At 42.4% G+C, this 25,449-nt stretch overlaps 1 protein-coding gene across 1 annotated transcript in view; it reads left to right on the forward strand.

Annotated features, from left to right (window-relative positions):
- Positions 1–5,812: 5,812 nt before the first annotated feature.
- The window catches only part of LOC107108207 (cytosolic phospholipase A2 epsilon-like), a 91,414-nt gene continuing 71,777 nt past the window's right edge, over positions 5,813–25,449 (forward strand). The window contains exons 1-2 of the mRNA XM_015408612.1: positions 5,813–5,893; positions 6,286–6,321. Coding sequence (XP_015264098.1) covers positions 5,867–5,893; positions 6,286–6,321 — 63 coding nt within the window. The 5' untranslated portion in view covers positions 5,813–5,866. The remainder of the gene's footprint in view (positions 5,894–6,285; positions 6,322–25,449) is intronic.

Below are 25,449 nucleotides of genomic sequence, written 5' to 3' on the forward strand. Positions count from 1 at the left end.
CCCGCCAAGCAAGTTTGCAACTGTTGTTTTGAAACTGTGCATGTGCAAAGAGACTGACAGTTCAAACTGATCAGCAGCCATTAGTATCACTAGGGGCTACTTAGAAGAACACCCAAGCATAGGATTTTATTAAAACATAGTGTTTATGACTGACTAGGAAAAAGGCCCATTGTGGAAATAAATACAACGACCTCTAGAAAGAGGCTCTGGGTGGGTGCCCCAGCCTTGGACACTCAGTGTCAATTTGCTGTGGCGACCTCAGCAGGGTATAATGACACTGAGTCCACCATTTTCTCCAGAGGAACTGATCTCTGCTACCTAAAGAACAGTTGTAATTTTGAGTGATTTCCAGTCCTCACCTGGAGATTGGCAACGATGGTTCCCCAGAAGGGAATAGTTGGTTTGGAGGGTGGAGTCTATGGCTTTGTACCTGTCCGAGGTCCCACGCCTCCTGAAACCTCACCCTCTCCAGGCTCCATCCCTCACATCTCCAGGAATTTCCCACCTGGAGTTGGCAACCTTATCCTTCCCAGCCAATCATCAACCTACCTTTATTTCCCCCTCACTCTTCAGCTTTCCACCCCCCACACACCTGCAGCCTCTCCCGTGGTCTGAAGCCCTGACTTCTACATCACATTGGCTGTCATATGGGGGCCACCTCAGCAGCATATAAGGATACAGAGCCCACCATTTTCTCCAGGGGAACTGATCTCTGCCATCTGGAAAGCAGTTGTAATTCTGAGTGATCTCCAGCCCTCACCTGGAGATTGGACACATTTTACCTCAGAACAGCAAACTGTTTAGAATGTTAGAGGTAAAAGCCAATCAAGTCGCATATGCAAACGACCTCTGTGTTCCGAGGCAAAGGCCAATGAGGCTGCATATGCAAATAACCTTTGTGTTCTGACTGGATGTGGGGGGGAGAGGAACAGCAAACTGTTTAGAATGTTGGAGGCAGGACTCAGGCAAAGCAGCCAGTGGATAGGGAGACCCTCTGAATGACAGACCAGAGAGCGAACTGATTTTGGAGCGTGTGGAATGTTCTAGAGAAGTGCCACCACCATTCAGCTTTTATTTATAAGGGAGATTTATACAATTGGTGACTGATCTAATTAATTATTCGATTTCTATTCCGCTCTCCCCCACGACCATGGGGCTCAGAGCGAATTACAACATAAATAGGCTATTAAAAACAAATAAAATCTATACACACATTCCAAACACTTAATCAGATGGTGGAAACGATGTTACTGTTCCAAGGGAAAGAGGGGAGGGAGAGAAGCAGAGGGCAGAGTATAATAAAGCCTCTGATGTTATCCATAAACCTGGCAATATAGTTCTGTTTTGCAGGCCCTGCAGAATTGAACTAAGTCCTGCAGGGCCTGAGTCTCATTCAGTCTATTTAAACAATGGCTTTCTGAATGGAACACTTGTAGCAAAAAAGGGATAGCGGAACTCAGTCAGATTGCGTGAAAAGCCAATTGCACTGTATTGCAGGGCTAGGAAGGAATACAGAGAAGCTGCTTGCTGGGCAGCCACAAATGAGCTGATAAAGTCAAACTGATCACTGAAAAAATCAGCTCCCTGTTTGTGCCTGCAAACAGGATGGAAGCAGAAATTGTGGTGTTCTTACATCCCTACATACAAAGCCTAACATTGGTCCCTTCTGCACTTGGATCTCATCCCTGGTTTTATCAGAGTTCAACTTGGGACACAATACCTTGCATTTCTCCCTGGTTATAACAGCATCTGTTTATCCTGGGACAAGTGTGGGGCAAAACCGGGGTGACCTCAGTGTAATGTGGAAACAAAAAATACCCCAAGATAATTACGGGGTGAACTCATGTTCAGTGTAGAAGGTAAGTTCGGGAACAGGGTTGAACCAGGATTTAAGATCTAGTGCGGAAAGGCCCATGGCCTAGGACCTATATGTCTGCAGGACCACCTTTCTTGATATGCTTACCCAAGACACCTTTGTACATCTGAGCAAAATTTCCTGAAGGAGCCACCCTGCAAATGGATAAGATCAACCGGAGCATTCTATGTTGTGGCTTGTACCTGGTGGAATGGCCTGACTGACAAGGCTCAGAAGGCTCCCACGCTTTTAGCATTCTACAAAATGTGTCAATTGGAATTGTTCAGGAGTGTACTTTTTATAATAGGGTGGTAGTAAAAAGGGAAATCTTCAGTAGAACAAAACTATACGTTGTCGAAGGCATTCATGACCAGAGTTTATTAGTCGTTGTAGATTTTCTGGGCTGTATGGCCGTGGTCTTGGCATTGTAGGACCTGACGTTTCACCAGCAGTTGTGATTCACATCCTCATTCTATTGTTTTTATTTCAGTGTTCTCTAATTTGTAATCCAGCTTTATTGCATGGTTTGTTTTACGTAAACTCTACCTAGAGTCTCAATGAGAAAGGCAGACTAAAAATGAAGTACATAGGGAATAAATAAACAAATGAGGCTGCTCCCTATATTATATAAGGGTACTACTGTATCTGATTTCTATTTTCAACCCCTTTCCTAATGATCAGTGGCATGGTATTTGTCTTTTTCACAGCTGCTGCACAGACAAAGGAGATAACTTGTCATATGAGTTCTTTTGCATAGAGCTTTTAATTTGGCTTATCTTAACATTTATCTTAATATATATTTATTTGTTACCAGCCTTTGATATCAGGCACTGTACATAATTAAGACAAAAAAGAATGAGTTCTTTCAGTTTAATCCTGCTTTCAAGCTTTGCTATATAAATAGAGATCACATGTTCTGACACTTCTGGTATTGAGGAAAGCACTGATAGTGGCCTATTAGGTATGGCCCTTGTACTGAAAGTAAAAGAATCTGAAGCCAATATCTTGTAGGGGGGAAGTGGAGCTGACACAAGTTTTCTTTTCATAAATAAATAACATATAGTGATACTTTCTGTTATTCTGCTGGCATTTTTGTCTCCCATGACATGCAAATGTGATCTTAATTTGTAGTTCTTCTTGGTGAAGTTTTCCATGTTTAGAAAAACCAGTTATACAAGTGATTTAGAAAAAAAAATATTTACACTACTTAAGGATAATTTTCAGTCAGGCTTTTCTTAGGGAGGTGTTGCAAAACAAAGAGATAAGAGGACATTCAGATCTCTCTAGGATACGAGATCACTGTTTTCTTATTTCCTATATTTAGTTAATTCTATTTTATTTAAATCAGTTGAGGAACAAATACAGTTCCAGGCTCTTCTTTCCTCAGTTCTTATCCAATTGTGTTTCTATCTGTCAGCACCTCTGTAAGTCAGTGAACCTCAGTTCCTAGAACATCCTTTGCTTGTGCATCAACTTTTGAACTAATGTACAACTAAAAATTGAAACATTCTGTAAGTAAGAGGTACTAGTGTAACTATTTCTATTGTGGTATGGAAGACCTATGAAGGAAGGAGTTTTAATTATGTTTGCAGTCACGTGAGCCATTCAGGCAAGATTTTTAGTGGCAGACATGCTTTTTTAAATCAGACTTGAAGGATCCAAGGAAGATGAAGTCAAAGCTATGGGCCAAGCCAAGTCTTCCATATGGGAATAATAATGCTGCCTAACTCACAGTACTGTTGCAAGCATTACAAGAAGATAATGCATGCAAAGTTCTTTGATCACATGATCCCTACACACACATTGACTGAATGTGCAGAGACAGAGAGTGATCATCACTAGCCTTACCAACCACTTCCCCATGATTACTGGTTCATGATCCCACACATAGAGGCAGTGTCTGTGTGTATGCACCCTCACTTTGAGAATACTGCTTTCTGAATATCACCAATCACTGTTACCCAGGGCCTTTTTTTTTTTGAAAAAGAGGTGCCAGAACTCTCAAAAGGGAAATGAAGTTTTCAATCTGTATACTGAAAACTCATGAACTTTTAAATATTTTAAAAAGAATTTTGTTGAAGAAGTTCTGGAACTCCATTCCGGTACATTCCCCCAGAAAAAAGCCCTGCTGTTACTCAAAGAGGTAGTTTCCTATTTAATTGGGGAAATCAGCTTTAAAGGAGACAAAACAAGAGAAGGGGTAACTGGGATTGTCCACCAGTGTTTATGGGGATTTTTTCCTTAAGAGAACTAGGATGATGTTCAGCAAGAAATGTTTTTATTAAAAGAAATAGACATGAGCACAACATACTCTGAAAACACATACAAGGCTAGCTAAGAGGAAATCAGGGAGGAGAGGGGAGAAAGAAATTTTGGGGAAGGCTATAGTTACCAGCCTTGAAGAGTGAGGTCCACAGCAGTGAAATGACCAGCATTTTACAGAGAAAAGGAAAAGGCCCACATGCAAGTGGGGGAGTGAATATGACATTAAGAACACATACACACTGCTATGGAGCAAAGTGCTATGGTTATAGGGGGAAATGCTCCCTGGGGCAGTCTGATGTGTTTGCCTCCCAAAGAGTGTTTGCCCCCAAAACATTATCCCAATGATTTGGGAGAAGCTTGATGGGTTTATCTGAAGTAGACTATAGGTGCTAATGGTGCTTGATGACCCTCTAATTACCAGATGGGGAAAGTTACCAGGTTTTGTGAATAGTGTTAAGGGTTGCTTAATTAGGGTAAATGGATGCAGGGATGTGAGGCTGGATGTCGATGAGGTTAAGCCAAGGCGAGGACGTAATTTTCTTGGGAGAACCATTGTTGCCAAATTATATGTCCCCCTAGGGTGTGGAGAGGTTTGTTAGCTAGCCAGCCACTCTTTCTCACAATTCTAAGCTATATGTTCAGGCTTGTCTCTGGATGGCATTCATTTTTGTCATTTGGGCCAGGCAGTGCATTGCACTTATGATATTTGAGCTGATATTTTAGAAAGGGTGTTTATGATTTTCTACCTATAAATTGCCCCAAAGTGAGAGGAGGGTTCTGACTGCTAACATCACAGGCAGTGAGTGTATGCATGGGCACTGCATCCGTGAATAGGTGCTGTGCTTTCAAGCTGGCAATCATGTGGAGGTGTGTGTGTGAGGGCAATCTACTCCTGCTCATTCGCTTTGGAAAACTCACAGAAGAGAGTCTAAAGTTAGTGAACATTCAACCAAAATTTCTTTGGTTGGCAAAGTGCTTAAGAGACAATCTTCCATTCAACATGAGGTGCTAATGGATTGGGAAATGTGGGGCAAACTGGTCTCCAATGTAGGTAGGGCACACACAAAACCCAGGAGCTCTGGTGTGGTGAAATATGTGGCCAGAAAATGACCCCACCAGGAAACAAATAATCTCTTTCTACCTCACCAGGAGCCTCCAATTAGATTTGGCAATCCTGTGTACAATTGCATTATTTCTCCTTCCTAATCTTCTGCATTTCAAGCTGTAACAAGCAACACTGATTTCAATTAACTTCCAGAGGAAAGGAGTTCAGCTGCTAGGAGATGTCTTCAAGAACTCCTCTGTATATAGATGTCACCAGACCTCTATGAACAAACAGAGTAGTCAAAAGGAACCTTTTCATTGACCATGATAGAACAAAGTTTGAATCCAGTAGGACCTTTAAGACCAACAAAGTTTTATTAAAAGTGTAAGCTTTCATGTGCAAAGCACATTTCCTCAGACCAACACGACTACCCACTTGAATTGACCAAGATATACAGTCATAGTAACCTAGCTACTTAAATCACAGTGACATAAACGTCCTCCGCTTCAATTAATGCAGGTGACTAGCTTTGACAGAGTTAAGAAACATGGGGAAGGGAATATTTAAGCTCTGGAATTCAGAGAGAGGCGGAGTCATGAATCATATCCCCAAACAACTACTTGTCTACTTCAGTCAGGAGGCACTGTCAGCTGTGAGGTGTATCACTTCAAGCAACTGGCTTTTATGCAGCAGAAACCACTATGGGAGCAAATTCAAGTTCACCTGAGGTAAGAAAATCCTCCCCCCAACTAAACAATATAGTTTGAAATTGTGAACATTCAATTTAGAAGCTCTTTGAAGGTGTCTTTAAATGTAGGGAGACTGTGTTGGGTACAATTTGGTGTTCAGAAATACTGGAGCTGGAAGGGTTGCCTGTTGTTTTGGGCTTTCTTAGAAAAACAGCATGATATGTAGGCACCTTTTCAATTCTTGTGGGACATGAGGCCTCAAAGCCAGAGCCAAAACCCTACAATATAGTCACAATATAACCAGCATAACCTAGTGAGAAATGGAATACTTGGGTATTTTGGTAAGGATAAGTATGTCTGTAGCTATGGAATTTATAATCACAGCTAGTAGCTACTTTCAATCTATTTTTCTTTTTTCTTTCTTCCCTTAGGGCCTGACTAACCATCCAGAACATCTGGCAAGACGGGTATGTACAAAATAGCTTTCAATCACTATAAATGTTAATTAAATATAATTGAAAAGATACTTCATGTGTGTTTGGGGGGTGCTTCTGAGTAAGCCTGACTACTACCTCTTCTATCATGGACCTCAGTATTTGCAGTTAGTAGCCAGGAGGAGTGGGTCACTAGAGCTGATTCTGGCACAAAGGAAGGATGCAAGGTTGCCACATTCTTTCCCTCTGACCTTGCTGATGGCAGTTGGTAACTGGGTGGAGGGGGGGGTTTCAGCTAGAGCTGGGTCCAGATATGATGGCAGGATTCCTGGCTGTAGTCTGTTTCTAACATTGACTTTAACAGTGGCAATTGGTAGATGGAGAAGATGGGCTGTCAGATGGTGCCAGGTTCAGATAGAATGGGTATTACCATTCGCAGCTGTAGTTCCAAATTACACATGTCCTTTATTGATAAACCCTTAGTGGTATTTTGGTCCACATTGTTTGTCATTGTCATTCTGTCCTTATGCAATATGACCCCCATTGTGTTCTCATTTTGATTCCCCCTCCCTTCTTAGAGTTCAGAAATTCCTAGAGATTTGGGGGTGGAGCCTGGGGAGGGCTCAGAGGGAGGGAAAGGGAGGAACCTCCGCAGGGTATAATGCCACAGCAGGGTATAATGCCATAAGGTAGCAGCCATTTCCTCCAGGGGAACTGATCTGTCCGTTTTAATCCCAGGAGATCTCCAGGTCCCACCTGACCCGGAAGTTGGCAACTTTACTCCTTCTCCACTGTGTCTTTCTCAGCTTGTTTCATTGTGTCTCATAGAAATCAGAGTATATGTGAGGATATTATTAATATATAGATCTATAGCTATGGACCTCTGATGGGTCGACTCTGTCCTGAAGTGACAAAGCCTAAGCTTTCGGAACAGACAGGGAGGATTAGACTTAAATTCCAGTGCAAAAAGGAGTCAGACAAGGTTGCCTTTTGGCTCCCTTCATATTTAACATCTAAGTTAACTCCTTAATCACATGCCTTCATTCAACTGATACTCATGCTCCCTCATTCTCAGGTAGCAGAAAGGTTCTGCTGACAATGCTGTATCCCAGACAAGGATTGGCCTGAAGCGAGCCCTGATAAAATGTAAAGAGCGATGTGACACCGAATTACTATCTATTAATTTTGCTAAAACTAAAATTGTCCATTTTGGTAACTCATTCAAGAAGTTCAACTGGAATATTAAAGGAAATGCCATAGATCAAGTTAAGAACTTTAAATACTTAGGCATTACCTTTTCTTATAATTATAAATTCTCAGCATATCTGTCCTCATCAGCTAACCTGGCAGAGAGAAGTGCAAATGCCATTCTTTGGCCCTGGTCACATGGGAGGTTTTGGCCCGCAAGAGGAACGGATTGGGGGTGCAGCAAATGGGCGCGATCACACCGCAACATCTGGGAAGCGGTGCGCCCCCGCCCCCGATCTGTCCCTTCAGGCCAAAAACGTGAATTTTTTTAAAACCTAGGAAATGCTAGCACCAACCTGAAACGCCGCAGCAAGCGTGGCTGTGGGATCGCCGGCGCGCCTGTCTTCAGGAGCATTCGAGGCTCCTGGCCAAACTGCGCATGTGCACACATGCACAGCCAGCTGCTTCGCTCTCATTTCCGTGGCTTCCCCCCCGGCATCTGATCGTGCCAGGGAGCAACTGCGCAGCGGCTCAGGGGATCTGTCTGATCCCACTGCCGTGTGTCTCTTTTGGTGCGGCTCTAAAAAGCTGCACTTTGGCTGCGTCAATTTCCCCATGTGACCGGGGCCATAGAGTATTTAGAAGGAAAGGTGCAGGCTTTCTCCCCACGGTCTTAAAAAGCTTCCAGGCAAAATCATTGGCTCAACTCCTGTATGGCTCACAAATCGGACTTTCTGCCAATCTAAAGACCATTGAAAAGGTTCAATCTAAATTTCTTAGATCTCTATTTGGTGTTCCTAGAAGTAGCTCTAATGTAACCCTTAGGCAAGAGGCTGGGCTACTCAGAGTTGAAACAAAGGTCTGGGAGCAGGCTATAATGCTCTGGCTAAAAATTCATTACAACCCAAAGGGTTTATTATCTTACTTTTTAGCCTTGGATCCTTACCCTGCCTGGTCCACACAAATTCTTAATAAATTAAATCAGATTGGCCTATTCCCAGAAGATCTCTTCTATGGAAGCCTCTACAAGGCAAGAACAGCTGTCGTGCAGAGACTTTGTGATATTGAATCACAAAATGAAGAAGCTTTGTTACCCGAGAACTACAGAAACATAAAATCTTGGCCAAATTTTACTGTTGTCACTTATTTAGTTAACATTACCTATGGACCCATTCCAGAGCCCTCTTTGAGGCACTCCCTTCCACTGTAATGTAAGGTAAATTCACTCGAGTCCCAGTGCATGAACGTATATATGCCCATGCATGGCTAATATGGTGGAATCAATTACTCATGTCCTCCTGTTCTGCAGATTCTATCAGGAGGAACGAGACCATCTTATACTACCCCTTCTGACTTTAGGCCGGAAGTCCTTTGTAAATTCCTCTTAGAAGATGTTCAGAGCTCAGTGACTTACGCTGTGGCAAAATTTTGTTGCTTAGCTATTAGGAAACATATACTTATTTTAGCTGAAAAAATGTATGATTCTTTTATTAACACTATTTTACTTTACTAATGTTATTAACTCTCTCCTGTTAATGTTTTTATATTATTCCCATGTTATTACTGTTTTAATCCCTTTTATATCAGAATTGTACTGTTTTACTGGCTCCTGCCACAATAAATTAGATTGATTGATTGATATATAGCTATAAAGCTATAGATTAGATACATAGATAGGAATATATAGGGATAATTGAGATTTAGCAGTTTTTCCTCACTGAGGAGTTTAAGAATCAGTTCAGAATTATGAAGTACTGCCAAGTAGTTAATCAGAGAGAGGAGAGAGAAGTGGCATTTCTGTATTTTGCATTGAACATGAAATATGGCTATGAGAAATTTGTAACAGGATTGTGACCCAAAGATTGCATCATTGAGTAGGATCTGTTAAGAGATATAGCACCCAACTAGTTCAACTCAGGGCTTTTAAAAGCCAGTTTCTGATGAAGAAAGGAAATGTATGTGTTTCCTATTGTGAGTTTCTCCCCCACTCCAAATGGGAGAAGAAGTATACAATGCAGATTCAAATGATCTGCTCTGAAGACCATACTTCAGTCAATTATCACCACACCAGAATGGAACAATAACTATCACACTGGCCTAATAGTATGTTCTAATATCATAACCTGCCTTGTTCTAACATCTTAAGTGTGATAACACAAGCTGTTTGGCCTGACATAGCCATGCCTCCCCTCTAGATTAAATGGGCACAGTCACAAGTAGGGTTGCCAGCCTCCAGGTGGGGCCTGGGGATCTCCTGCTTTTACAACTGATCCCCAGCCGAAAGAGATCAGCTCCCCTGGAGAAAATGGCTGCTTTGGAGGGTGGACTAGATGGCATTGTACTGTGCTGAGGCCCCTCCCCTCCCCAAACCCCGCCCTCTCCTGGCTCCACCCCCAAAGTCTCCAGGTATTTTCCAACCCAGACTTGGCAACCCTGGTCACAAGGACACATCTGTCAGGTGTTCCTCAAGCATACTCACCCTGTCATAGTATGACTTGGAGCTGGGTTAAAAAGGCACCACATCACCCCACGGTTTTTGGTACCCTGCTCATTCATTGTGCATGGCCAGATGTCTGAATGCAAGGGAGCATGCACAAAACGGAATGGTGGTCTGAACCTGCAGATCTGTTTCCACTGCTGGGGTGTTTTTTTCCCTATATGTGCATGAGCACATGTACGTGCACATGAGTGCATATGCACCCACCTGCATTTTCAAAAATGACCGAGCAGTGTGCTCTGTGGCTGAGGCACTGCAGTAATGTGGATGCTTGACCAGGGGACAGCTGCATTGGGTAACCTGCAGCAAATAATATGCCCTGCAACATTTTAAACCAGTACAATTAGAAGTGACACCATATTGCGCCAAGTGTGATCACACCTTTTGTTCTAGCATCATGACTTGATCTGTCTTGTTCTAACATCATAACCTAGTCAGCCTACCAGGGCTCAGTGGCATAATGTCCCAATGGACATACTTCCAAGGAGGCATAGAAATGGGCAGATCTGTACTATGACTCAGGAGACTGAGACTTTCAGCATGGTTTACATCTCAAGCAGAATGAGGAAGTAAAATGTGTCTTCAGGTGATAGAATATACTGTACCATTTAAGTGGGCATAAGTAGGATGATAGTTGAAGACTGCATCGTGTAAAAAGCTCCCTGAAAGAAGCAAAATGTCAGATGAGGGACTAAGGCAGTATTGCACACTATTTCTAGAGTGCTAGTTTTGTACTTACTGGGAGTTTTTTCTTCCTGTATGGGAGCAATCACAACATGATTTGCATCTATAGTCAGTTCTACCACTATTCTACCTCATTCTGCTGCTTTCAGTTCTTCGGTTCATGTAATTGTCTTATCTTTAGCAGTAGGATGGACATATGGAACTACCTAATGCTAAGAACAAAGTTTTACTCCAGTGGCACCTTTAAGACCAATAAAGTTTTATTTAAGGTATGAGCTTCTGTATGCACACACTCTTCCTCAGATACATTGAAATGTATATGTATGGACTGTTAACTTCCCTCTCAATGCACACGAAAGTTCATACCTTGAATAAAACTTTGTTGGTCTTAAAGGTGTCACTGGACTCTAACTTTTTTTCTACTGCTTCAGACCAACACAGCTGACCACCTGGATCTGCCCAATGCTAAGTGAGACTGTGATGGGCAATAGACTTATGTGTAAACGGGCATTGCTTTAATATAGCCATCTGAAGATTAAAACCTCTTTGTCTAAACCACTATAAATTACAAGACTCCATAGTAGGAGAAGAATCCTTCCAATTGTCACCTTTTACAGATCTCAGCATCCTAAACTGAGGAGAGTAAGGAATTTGCTCATTAATACTAAGTTCAGAATGAAAACCACATGTTCCCAAAGGTGATAATCACTCATGGTTTAGTTAAACCCTTTATTTGATATCAGTCTTATTATTCTTGAAATGGTTAAAAGGCAGTCATAAAAATGAGGAATAAACTCACCTAAGTCATCACAACTGCACAGCAACAGGTTATTTGGCACTTCTACTCTATCTAATTGAATAAACTGAAATTTCTAAGATTCTTATCCAGAGTTCTATAAAAGAGAAACAAAGCAGCTTTCACTGAACCTCAGGTGTCAGAAATCCAAATATTTCATGGGTTATGTTTACATATAGGTTATGTTTACATAGGCAAACACATGACTCAAAAGCATTGCCTGATATTCCTCTGAGCGGGCAAGAATACTTCCCAACAAGCAGCCATTTCTATCCTATTTTGTCCTGAACTTTTTCTGCATATAGAACCAACTCTTCATAACTCATTGTAACTGTGAAAAATATATTTCTGTAGTTAGAAACTCTGTTTACTTATTTTTCTCAAGGGTAGAACACTGAGAAATATTGTTGGGTTGTTACAGGACTCAGTTAGCAGTGCTGAGAAGCAAAGTAAATCAATAGATGCAAATATATACATAAACAGTAAATATCCCCAAAAGACTATTGGTCAATTTAGAGGCTCCTAATCTACTCCAGAGGCCCCCAATCTTGTTGAGCCTGTGGTAGAGTTGCCAAGTTCCTTAAAACTCACGGCGGGGGAGGCTCTGGGAGCCGGCTCCGGATGCGTGCGCTTTCTTTTCACCTCTCCCTTCTCTCCTCACTCCCTCCCCATTCATTTGCTTTCTTTCAACCTCTCTCTCTCATTCACTTTCTCCTCCCTCCCCCATCTCTTTCTTTCTTTCTTTCTTTCTTTCTTTCTTTCTTTCTTTCTTTCTTTCTTTCTTTCTTTCTTTCTTTCTTTCTTTCTTTCTTTCTTCCTTCCTTCCTTCCTTCCTTCCTTCCTTCCTTCCTTCCTTCCTTCCTTCCTTCCTTCCTTCCTTCCTTTCTTTCTTTCTTTCTTCTCTCTCTCTCTCTCTTTCTTTCTTTCTCTCTTTCTCTCTTTCTTTCTTTCTTTCTTTCTCTCTCTCTCTCTCTCTCTCTTTCTCTCTCTTTCTCTCTCTTTCTCTCTCTCTCTCTCTTTCTCTCTCTTTCTCTCTCTTTCTCTCTCTCTCTCTTTCTTTCTCTCTCTCTCTCTCTCTCTCTCTCCCTTCCTTCTTTTCTTTCTCTCGTTATCTCTCTCTCCCCCTTCCTTCCTCCCCCTCCCCATCTATTTACTTTCTTTGTTTCTCTCTGTCTCTTTTCTCTCTTTCCTTCCACCTCTCTCTCTCTTAGACAAATAAATATCATTATCAATATCTGTTTTCACCCCTTTTGTTTTTATTTTGGCAATCTCATTTAATGTTAATAAAAAGCAAAATTGCATATTTTTCAATACAAACACGTGTGTAATATTTGTTCATGTCTTGTGGCTCTCAAACATCTGACATTTATTCTATGTGGCTCTTACATTAAGCAAGTTTGTCCACCCCTGTTCTAAGCTAAGCATCGTCCTATGATAGGCAGTTGTTTCTGGATGGGTGCTATCTGCAGATATGGTGATGCCTCCTGTGCCCTTCTGAAGTACTTCCTGCTCCAGTAAGGTGGAGGAAAACCAGGAACCATGGAATCATAGAATCACAAAGTTGGAAGGAGCCATCTAGGCCATCTAGTCCAACCCTCTGCTCAATGCAGGATCAGCCTAGAGCCTCCCTGGCATTTGTTTGTCCAGCAGGTGCTTAAAGACTGCCAGTGGCTATTTGCTTCGGGGAAGAGATGCTTTGGAAAGAAGCAAATGGGTGCCAGAAAACCCACTGGTGGGTGGGTTCCATGGTGTTCATAGGCACCACATTGGCGATCAGTGATTTACTCTGACTGGCAGCAGCTCTCTCAGGCAGGGATTGAACAAGAGCCTTATACAAACCACGAGCTCTGACATAAGAATTATCTCTCTAAGAACTATACCATTCTTAATGTGTGAAAGATTGAGGGAAGGAAAGACAGAAAGGAATGAAGTGTTAAATTGTCTGTGTGATGATACAGAACTGCACCTTTTGAACAGAGAAACTAGGAATGGCAGGAGGATCAGGAAGTAGGGTGGTTTCACAAGAGACACTTAGTGTGCTTCTTTAAAAAACTTATGAATACATATATAATCATACCAGAAGGGGGACCTGCGATACTCGCGGGTGCGGGGGGGGGGAGAAGCTCCACGGGAGGAAAAGGAAGCAGCCGCAGGTGAGCCTTCTCCCCTGCTCCCTATCCCCGGCACCCACGGTGAGGCCCGCGCCCCTCCAAGCCTTCTCCCTCCTCCTCCCCAGCACCCAAGGTGAGGCCTGAACTCAGCCCGCCGAGCTTTCTCCCTCCCCCCTTCCATAGCAGCGGCGGTGGCGGTGGTGAGGCCTGGCCAGCCCACTGAACTTTCCCCCTCCCCTCCCCACCCAGTGGCGGCAAGGCCTGGCTGGCCCACCAAGCTTTCTCCCTCCCCCTCCCCCCTCCAGCGGCAGCAGCGGTGGCGAGGCTTGAGCTCAGCCCACCAAACTTTGTCCCTCCCCCTCGGGCAGCGGCGAGGGCTGAGCGGCTTATAGCCGCCAGCTGGCCAAGCCTTCTCCTGCCCCCTCTCCCTCCCTGGCAGTGGCGGTGAAGCCATTCTCAGAATGCTCCTTTACTTTTGGGGGGATTTAAATATCCCCCACATATTTTCCCCAAGTTTTCAGATTTTTCTGCACATATGGAGATTGCCCCAAATGTGCAGGAAAACCTCCCTGCCCCCCAAGTGCCCCCAATGTGCTGATTTAGATATCCGCATGGAGGGGGCATGTTGGGAATTAGATATATAGATTTATTTTATTTGTCTGTAAAATGTTTAAAGTCATTTTCTACAAATGTTCCTCACAAGAAGAGGTGGGTTTACCTTCATTGGGTAGGTTACACTCTCCCTGAAAGACAAGCTTTGCATCCTAGAATTACTTTTTACCAGCTTCATGTACTGCACTGCATGCCCCAATGACTTCTCATCCTTATGTTTTGCAATGCACAGAGACTGCACTTAAAGATGAGACAGAAAATACAGCTAGACCATAATGCAGCAGCCCATTTGTTGTATTGGACCACACACACAGGGAGCTCCATTGCCTTCCAGTCTTTTCTGAGGCCCAGGTCAAAGTGCTTCTTTTGACATCTAAAATCCACATTGACCTGGGTCTCAGATATGTGAAGGGACACTTTCTCCCAAATGAATCCTCCGGACTAAGATGAAGTAGACCCTACTGGCAAAGAAGGCAAGACTGTAATCTAAACTGCATCCACCATCATTGAATAATGTGCTATCATTCGGCTACAGCAGTCCTTTGCAACTGGATTGTCATATCCACACAGGAAGGTCCAGCTGTGGATGACTGCTCTAGCACAGTGCAATATCCAACAATGTATTGATGCAGCCCAAATAGGGACAATTTCTTTTTTGTGATGGCTCCACTTTGTGGAACACTGTTCTGAGGGAAACTCACCAAGTATGCACCTTTACCTATTTTACTTTAAAATTGTTTAAAATACTTTAAAGAATTGTTTCTCACGGCTTTATTTGATTCGATTATAAAGTGTTCATCTCTTCTGTGTCTGATACTGTTTCTTGCTAGTTTTTAATACATTTTATTATGGTTGTTTATTATTGCTGGTTTTTTACTGGGAATATTTTTAAAAAACATGTTATATTCTGTTTTGGAAATTCTCAGAATGCCAAGTTGTTCATTTCTGAGGGAAACTCACCAAGTATGCACCTTTACCTATTTTACTTTAAAATTGTTTAAAATACTTTAAAGAATTGTTTCTCACGGCTTTATTTGATTCGATTATAAAGTGTTCATCTCTTCTGTGTCTGATACTGTTTCTTGCTAGTTTTTAATACATTTTATTATGGTTGTTTATTATTGCTGGTTTTTTACTGGGAATATTTTTAAAAAACATGTTATATTCTGTTTTGGAAATTCTCAGAATGCCAAGTTGTTCATGACAGCAATAAACATTTCCAAAGCCGTAGTAGCAAAAATGATACTAGTATTTTAATGTTTTCTCACAGTGAACAATGCACTTGTCAAGGATGTAACTGTGCTGGACACTGGTAAATCTAAGATCATTTCACATGACATAGCAATGGCCTTCTCCCCAGGAACATGTGGGTCTTCTACTGCATAGAATGAGATCTTCATTTATAGGCATCACTGGTATCTCCTCATGGTAGTTGTACAAATGGTGGTTGTCCACTATTATTCCTTTCAGAGGGTAGCTGTGTTGGTTTGCAGTAAAACAGCTGGATTAAAGTCCAGTAGTACCTTAGAGATCAACAAGATTTTCAGGAGATAAGCTTTTGTTGAAGGGAGTTTTGACTCTCAAAAGCTTATACTCCCAAATAGGGTTGCCAGCCTCCAAGAGGAGCCTTGAGATCTCCTGCTATTACAATTGATCTCCAATTGATCTCCAGACAACCAAGATCAGATCACCTAGAGAAAATGGTTGCTTTGGAGGGTGAACTGTATGGCATTATACCCTGCTGAGGTCTCTCCTCTCCCCACCCATCAGATCTCCAGGTATTTCCCAAACCAGAGCTGGCAACCCTACCTGAAAATCTTGTTGGTCTCTAAGGTAGTAGTAGTAGCTGTTGTTGTTCAGTCGCACAGTCGAGTTCGACTCTTCGTGTCCCCATGGACCACATCATGCCAGGCCGTCCTGTTCTCCGCCGTCCTCTGGAGTTTGCTCAAGTTCATGTTCGTCGCATCAATAACACTGTCTAACCATCTCATCCTTTGCCATCCCCGTCTTCTTTGACCTTCAATCTTTCCCAGCATCAGGGTCTTCTCCAGTGAATGCTTCCTTCTTATTTGGTGGCCAAAGTATTTGAGCTTCAGCTTCAGTATCTGGCCTTCCATGGAACAGTCAGGTTTAATTTCCTTTAGTATTGACTGATTTGATCTCCTTGCAGTCCAAGAGACTCTTAAGAGTCTTCTCCAGCACCATAATTCAAAAGCATCTATTCTTCGGTGCTCAATCTTCCTTACAGTCCAACTCTCGCAGCCATACATACCATCACTTTGACTATATGGACTTTTGTTAGCAGGGTGATGTTTCTACTTTTTATTATGCTGTCTAGGTTTGCCATAGCTTTCCTCTCAAGGAGCAAGCGTCTTTTAATTTCATGGCTGCAGTCACCATCTTCAGTGATCTTGGATCCCAGGAACGTGAAATCTGTCACTGTTTCCATGACTTCCCCTTCTATTTGCCAAGGAGTGATAGGGCCAGATTCCACGATCTCAGGGTTTTTTTTAATGTTAAGTTTCAAGCCAACCTTTGTGCTTTCCTCTTTTGCTCTCAACAAGAGGCTCTTTAGGTCCTCTTCACTTCCTGCCATTAGAGTGCTATCGTCTGCATACCTGAGGTTGTTGATGTTTTTCCTGGCAATCTTAATTCCAGCTTGTGTGGTAGTAGTAAAATTTATTGTGTGGCCATTGGCCATTACAATTTAAAACAATATACAAATTAGATAACTTACAGCACTGGAATTTGAATTAGATTTAAAATATAATAACCTCTAAAAATCTGTACATTCAGTATTTAAATTAATTAAAATCTTAAATATAGATACCCATCTCCAGAAACAAATACACAGCCTCAAACATTGGCGTTTTACAGTTCAATTTCATTTTTCTATGTTCTTGGCCCTGATTTTACTAGCCGCTAAGGCAAAGAGTGCTACCCTATTGGAAACTGTAGGGTCTGCATCTGACAGCAGAAATATTAATTTATCAATGTCAGAAAAAAATTGCAATTGATCTATTATTGCAGTCAATAATTTACATCTCGGTTTCCAGTACAATGGGCAGACCATGACATAATGAAAAAGATTCTCCACAGTAGTTTTACAGATACAAATACACTGTTCCTGGGGTATTTTTAAGTATCGTCCCAGGATTAATTCTGTTGGCATAGTCTGGAAACCCAATGCTGATCTAAGCTTGTATGTGGTAATATTTACCAGGTATGCAGCTCTTAAATGATCTTTCTTTATGTCTTTGTACCAGGGAGCAAATTTTGATTGAATGATTAAAGAATAATCTATTATGGCATATCCATTAAACACCATTGCCTCAGATCGTGGTTGTTCCCTAAAGATCGCAGTAAATCATCTGGAATTGTATAACTGGAAATGATGTTATGAACAAAATCAGAATGGATTTTATGTTTACTTAATGATAAACAATAGCTAAGTTTACCAAGAGATTCAGTTTGCATCAATTGGTATTTCGTCCATGATTTTAGTACAGCTAGATGAGCACGAGCCCTAATTGAGGGGAGGCCAAGTTCTGCCCTGAATAGGGCTGCTGGTGTCTCTTTTGGAAGTACCAAGATACAACTTAAAAAAAGGTTTTCGATTACCTCCAAGCTAGAAAGCGTTTGTTCTTTCAACCCCCAAAGTTCTATACCATATAGTATATATGAGATTACTTTGCTGACAAAAAGATTAAGGGCTTAATTCCAGCTTGTGATTCATCCAGGCCAGCATTTTGCACGATGTACTCCTCATATAAATTAAATAAGCAGGGTAGTACTGGACTCAAATCTAGCTGCATCTGTACTATTGTATAGGGCTACTAGATTTAGAGCTATAGTGGGAAATCTCCTGCTGGCAGTCCCTAACTTCAAGTACTGCTCAGTAGGATGGTGGAGGAATAATGGTGGGAAATTCAGTGTTGTGGCGTGGCAGTGCTGTCCTGGCACTGCTGCAATGCCAAGTTCCACTCTTTACCCCCACCCTACTGACCAGCAGTGGAAGTCAGGACCTGCCAGTAGAAAGTCTCCCATGACATCAGGAATAACATTGAGCTTCAGGAGAATCCTAGAGTGTTATGGCATTACTTTCAGGTTCACTTCTGAAGCAATGTCATGGTGCTGCTGCGATGCCACCCCATGTCCCCACCCCACCCAGTCTCCTGCTGGGCACCAACTGCCAGTTGGCAACCCTAGCTCCATCTCACAAAGTGTATAGTAGTTAGAGCAGGGGTGTTAAACATGAGGCCAGCAGGCCGGATTTGGCCCTCACAGGGCTTGTATCTGGCCTGTGAGAAACTGGCTGTCATCTGCTTCCTTCTCCCACTCTCCTGCTTCCTTCTGTGTCACAGCTTGCTTTGCCAGGCTCTCTCAATAACACAGGAGCTACAGAGCAAAACCTCTCTTCCATCCATTGGCTAAGGCTCCTCCCCCTCCTTGTCCCCTGGCTAGTTCCATCAATTACACGGGAGAGATACAAAGTGCCTTTAAGATTAACAAAGTTTTATTCATGGTATTGGCTTTTTGCCTCGCTAGAGAGAGACACAGAGACAGAGAGTGTGTTTTGTTGGGCTTGTTATGCTAAGGTGAAACTGGGTTCCCCTCCTCTTTCTCACTGTATTCATGCCCTTATGAGCCAGTCTTTCTCAGTAGGCAAACAATGTCAACTATTTAGATGAGGAATAACAACAAGCCAGTGAGGTGGATTAGGCTGAGAGTGTGTGTCCAGACCAGGTTCACCCAGCACATTTTCTTTGTATACTGGGGGTTTTGAACCTAGGCTTCCCAGATAGTAGGCGGATACTGACTGCTATACATTGCTGTCTCTCTAGTTTCACAACGCCTCATATGAGTTGCAGTTATTTCTATGGGGAAGACTATAGTTTTGTTAACAAACACATAGCCCTCAGTCTGTGTCATGGTGCCTTCACATGTTCTTGACCTGCAAATGCCAAGCCATTTCATGTTTTCCCTTGGGTCTTAGGCTCAGAGCATTGACCGTGAGATTTCTGTAATAAATGTAAAAATAATAATCAAAAGTCGGTTTGCAACTTACAGATATGCACCTGAACAGCATACTCAAGATTGCTACAGCACATTATCTCCAGATTTTGATGCAATAATTCAGAGCAAGAATGTAAACTGAGTATTTCCAGTCTGTGGGCCATTGTTTTGTTTTTCATGTTTGTTGGCATATTCTTGTTAAGCTTTTGATGGATTTAGTTTCTATGGCATGAAATGGCTCTGTTGATTGGTGGTTCATTTCTCTCAACTGCTTTGAGTACAGTTTTCACTTTCACTTTCAAAAATTGCAAGTTCTTCAAAAGATACTTATTGTTCCCATCTTTTCTTTATATTTTCCTGTTTAGTTGAAGTATTTCCATATTGATCTGTGCTTTAAATTTCCCTTTGATTTCTTGGATCTTGTGGAACAAATCTCTTGTACTTCCTTTTCTATTCTCTTCTATTTCTTTCAATAGGTTATTATAATAATTCTCTTTGTCTCTACATGTCAGTCGCTGGAACACTGCATTTAGAATTCTGATTGTATTTCTGTCACCTTTTACTTCTGCTTCTCATCTCTCTTTAGCAATTTTAAGAGTTCCATCAGTCATCCATCAAGGCTTTTCATTTCTGTTGGCTACAGGAATAGTCTTTGTGCATTCTTCCAGTTTGGTGTAGTGGTTAAGAGCATGGGATCTAGTCTGGGAGAACCAGGTTTGATTCCCCACTCCTCCAAGAGGTGTTAGTTATCAGAGACTGCTAAATAAACAAAATATTGCAAGAGTGCTAATGTTTTAAGTTTAAAAACATTTAATTGTGTTTCTGTACTTACTAAAGTTTAGGTCTCCACTACCTGGTATGACATTTTATGACACACATGGCCTGGTCCAACAAGGTCTCATTTATGCCAGATCTGGCCCTCATAACAAATGAGTTCAACACCCCTGAGTTAGAGAGTCAAATTAACTGAGGAAACCTGGGTTCATATCTTTCTGGGCAACTTTCTGGGCAACTTTGGGCCAGTTTCTCTCTCCCTCAGCCTAACCTAGCTCACTAAGTTGTTATAAGGATGGAATAGAGGATGGGAGATGGAATAGAGAGTCCCTTGGACTGCAAGAAGATCAAATCAGTCAATCCTAAAAGAAATCAACCCTGACTGTTCCCTGGAAGGCCAGATAATGAAACTGAAGCTCAAATACTTTGGCCACCAAATGAGAAGGGAGCACTCACTGGAGAAGACCCTGATGCTGGGAAAGATTGAAGGTCAAAGAAGACGGGAATGGCAAAGGATGAGATGGTTAGACAGTGTCATAGATGCAACAAACATGAAATTGAGCAAACTTCAGAGGATGGCGGAAGACAGGAGGGCCTGGCGAGATCTGGTCCATGGGGTCGCGAAGAGTTGTACTCGACTGTGCGACTGAACACCAAAAATAGGATGGGAGAACAATTATGCCACCCTGAGCTCCTGAGTCCATGAGGCTGCCATATTGTGTAGTACTACTTCAAACTGAGGGTGTCTCTGTGTTTAGTGTTTATTAGCTCTCTGTGGAATGGGGAATATCACATAATTTACTAAAATTAAATACGATAGTTGAGCCACCATTTTGGGCAGGGTTAAGATCAACAGCAAGGCCTATAAATCTACTTCCACTTGTGTCATCCACTCAAGCTAAAGGAGTGGTGGTGGTTGTGGTGGTAGAACAAATGCCTTCCCATTTTTCAATCATCTCCCTACACCAAGGCTTTTTCATCAGACATTGTGTTCTAATAGATTCCATGCTCTGTCGAATCTTTCACCCCTTTCTGTAAAGTAGAACCATACTACTTACTGCCTTTGAATAAGAACGTTATCACGTCAGTGAGAATATAAGAATATTTTCCCTTGCCCTGTAGAAAGTGCTTCCTCATGGAAATGCTTCTTTGTGTGGCTTTTACACATTTGACAGTCAAATTAAATGTGGTGCAATTTTCTAACTGTTACCTATATTGCATTACAATGGGTCTTGATTGGGAGTTCTGCATAATCGCTATTCAAATAAATGAAGGTTATACAAAGCAGTGCTGGGGGGTTGGGGCTGTTATTTCTGTTTATTTTTCCATTTAACATTTCTTAGGATGTGTATTTTTTGTACAATAGAGCATTGTGTCCATTCATGTATTAGATATAGCCATGAGGAAAAGGGTTAGTACTTTCTAATTAATTATGTAATGAGGGCTGTGGTCAGATGTGCCATTTGGCACAGACGGGAAGCACTCCTATTTCATCCATTGGTATTTGAAACAGAGTTGCTTGATCAGACATCCTAGTATAATTTATTTTGCTGCAGGAACAGCCCGGTCAGGCAAGTGGGGTTGAGTATTTTTTGCTTTTTGTGCACATGTGCATAAACGAGGAATCAAACCCCTGTGAGGAGAGTTCTCCATGGAAAATTATGCTGTTATGCACATACTGCTAAATGAGCAAAAAACCCAATGGTGCTGAATCAGGATGGAGTGGGCAGACCATCTTGACGGTTTGAGAGTGTGCTTGTGTGATCAGACTGTGGAAAGTCCATCCATGGCCTGTCAGAACCAGTTAAGACTGGACTTTCCCCAGTGTCTTTTAACTCCGCTTCTGTGGTGGGGCAGCACGGCGTGCTGACAACTGCAGGACCTTTTCCAGATGTTGCTGTCTGACTGTGCACTTTAGATCCATCAAGCATTTGCAGCTAAGTCAGATCTAAAGGCATGTCTGACCACAGCCTAATACTGCATAATTAAGCAGCATCCTAAATACCTGGTCATAGCACATGCTGTTTAGTCTTTCTAGGGGGCATTTGTGCTGTTGGTTGCTTGAATTTCAGCTTAGATCAGGAGAAGCCCTTAGTATTTTTCATTTACCATTTCATAGGCACAGTGTAATTTTTTTGCTTTTATTTAAACTAAACATGTGTTTAAACTTACAGTATCGGAGTGACTTAATAATTTTAACTTAAACTAGATCGTGGCCAGTGCCTGTATTTTTGCTACATCTGTATTTTGCCTGTTTCTGAGCTCATCCTAGTCTTCCATTCTGCATTCCCTTCCACTTTCACAGAATCATAAAGTTGGAAGGGGCCATACAGACCATCTAGTCTAACCCCCTGCCCAATGCAGGACCAGCCTAAAGCATCTCTGACAAATATTCGTCCAGCGTCTTCTTGAAAGCTGTCAAGGGGAGGTAACCACCTCCCTAGGTAGCTGATTCTACCTTTGAACCACTCTGACCGTGAAAATGTTTTTCCTAATATCCAGCTTATACCTTTCTGCATGTAATTTAAACCTGTTGCTTCGGGTCATATCCTCTGCTGCCAACTGGAACAGCTCCTTGCCCTCCTCCAAATGACAGCCTTTCAAGTATTTAAAGAGAGCAATCATGTCCCCCCTTAATCTCCTCTTCTCCAAACTAAACATTCCCAAGGCCCTTAGCCTTTCCTCGTAAGGCTCAGTCTCCAGACCCCTGATCATCCTCGTTCCTCTCTTCTTCACCCTCTCAATTTTGTCCACATCCTTTTTGAACTGAGGCCTCCAGAACTGCACACAGTACTCAAGGTGCGGCCTGACCAAGGGGGTACAGTAGGGCTATGACCACCTGCGATTTAGATGCTATGGCCCTTTTATTACAACCCAAGACTGAATTTGCCTTTTTTGCCACCACATCACACTGACTGCTCATATTTAGTTTACAGTCCACCCTTACCCCAAGATCTCTTTCGCATACACTACTCCCCAAAAATGTATCCCCTATCCAGTATTTGTGCTTGACATTTTTGTGGTCCAGATGTAATACTGTGCATTTATCTTTGTTGAATTGCATCCTGTTTGCAACTGCCCACTTCTCCAGAGTATTCAAGTCTTGTTGATTTTAACTCTATCTTCTTGGGTGTCTACTGCTACTCCCAATTTGGTGGTATCAGCAAATTTAATGAGTAGCCCTACCCCTTCATCTAGATCATTGATAAAAATATTGAAAAGTACTGGGCCCAAAACCGAGCCCTGAGGCACCCCACTGGACACCTCTCTCCAATCTGATGAAATGCCATTGACCACCATTCTTTGGGTGCGGTCCTCTAACCAGTTTCCTATCCACCAAACTGTCCTATAGTCCAGCCCACAGTCTTCCAGTTTGCCCATCAGAATGTCATGGGGAACCTTATCAAAAGCTTTACTGAAATCTAGATAAATCACATCAACGGAGTTCGCATAATCCAGTAAACCCGTCACATGATCAAAGAAGGAAACCAGGTTGGTCTGACAAGATCTGTTGGGGACAAAACTATGCTGACTTCCCCGGATCACTAAGTGGTCCTTCAGATGGTTACATATCGATCCCTTTAAAATCTGCTCTAATATCTTCACAGCAGCAGAAGTCAGACTGACTGGCCTTTTTGTTTTGTTTTGGGGCGTTCTTGTTTCTGCATTTGTTTTACAGGAATCTGCATTCAGGCCACTTCTAGCACAATGTTGCCCCGCAGCTACCAAAACTCCTTTTGCTGTGCTTCTTTGTTCTCATCCGCTTTTGTATTGCTAATCCTTTCTAAAGTAGAATTGTTTCTGTGGGTATTTAAGAGCTGCCCCTGCTCCTCCCCCATTCCCCCCTCTTTAGGTTGACACTCTCTCCTTGTTCTGTTTCTTTCCCTCCTCCTCCAAAGACAAAAGAGGACGTGTCTTCCCGCTTAGGCAAACTTTTAAAAAGCCAGAGAGGACATAAGAAGGAATCAGTAAATATAAAGGATTAGGGGATTCCCTGCTCCCAAATGTGTCAGTCTTGCATGTGTGGGTCTGGATTTCCCCCTCCCTTTCCTTTCTTTTTGCAGAATCATGGATGAAGGGAGGGAGGGGTTGGCAGCCAGTTAGCTCAAAAATGTGGGTTTTACTTGTAATGGCAGAATGCATAGAGAATACACAAGTAAATAAACCGGGGGGGGGGGACAGTGCAGATGGAATGATCTATTCTCCCTTGTCACAAAGGGAGCTTTGACTCTGGAAAGCTTATACCCTGAAAATCTGGGTGGTCTCTAAGGTGCTTCTGGACTTAAATTTAACTGTTAAACTGCAGACCAACATGGCTACCCGCTGAAACTATTACTCTCCCACTTCATAGTTTCCTCTTTTTGTAAAGATTTTCCTTCATGTAGTAAGCTTGTAAAAGATGGTTTGTGTTCAGAAACAAGTATCTAGATAATGGAGACTGATGTCCGAACTGGCAGAGACTGACCATGAGGGAGATCTTGGAGTCATAGTAGATAACTCACTGAAAATGTTGAGACAGTGTGCGACTCAAATAAAAAAGGCCAACACTACGCTGGGGATTATTAGGAAGGGAATTGAAAACAAATCAGCCAGTATTTTAATGCCCCCGTATAAATCAATGGTGTGACCTCATTTGGAATGCTGTTCTGGTCACCACACCTCAAAAAGGATATTACAGCACTGGGAAAAGTACAGAAAAGGGCAACTAGAATGATGAAAGGGTTGGGACACTTTCCCTATGAAGAAAGGTTTAAAGCGCTTGGGGCTCTTTAGCTTGGAGAAACGATGGCTGAGGGGTGACATGATCAAGGTTTACAAGAGTATGCATGGGACAGAGCAGGTAGAGAAAGAAGTACTTTTCTCCCTTTCTCACAATACAAGAACTCGTGGGCACTCAATGAAATTGCTGAGCAGTCGGGTTAGAATGGATAAAAGGAAGTACTTCACCCAAAGAGTGATTAACACATGGAATTCACTGCCACAGGAGGTGGCGGTGGCTACAAGCATGGACGGCTTCAAGAGGGAATTGGATAAACATATGGAACAGAGGTCCATCAGTGGCTGTTAGCCACAAGGTATAGATAGGAACTCTCAGTCTGGGGCAAGTGATGCTCTGTATTCTTGGTGCTTGGGGGGGGGGACAATAGTGGGAGGGCTTCTAGTGTCCTGACCCCACTTGTGGACCTCCTGATGGCACCTGGTATTTTTGGCCACTGTGTGACAGAGTGTTGGACTGGATGGGCCATTGGCCTGATCCAACACTGGCTTCTCTTATGTTCTTATGTTTGTCATCTGAGTAGGTGTGAAAATATATCCATCTCCTTTTCCAACTCTGGTCACCCTTGATTAGCTACTTCCCCCTTCCATGGGAAAATGCCAGCTGACCATCCATATCACCCCCATATGACATAAGGAATGTAGACTTCTGTAGTTTTAAAAATATTAAAACATAGAAACTCCTGAGCGCATCTCTCATGGAACAT

The sequence above is a fragment of the Gekko japonicus genome, unplaced genomic scaffold (genome assembly GCF_001447785.1).
Source record: "Gekko japonicus isolate JY-2015 unplaced genomic scaffold, Gekko_japonicus_V1.1 scaffold1710, whole genome shotgun sequence".
Lineage (NCBI taxonomy): Eukaryota > Metazoa > Chordata > Lepidosauria > Squamata > Gekkonidae > Gekko > Gekko japonicus.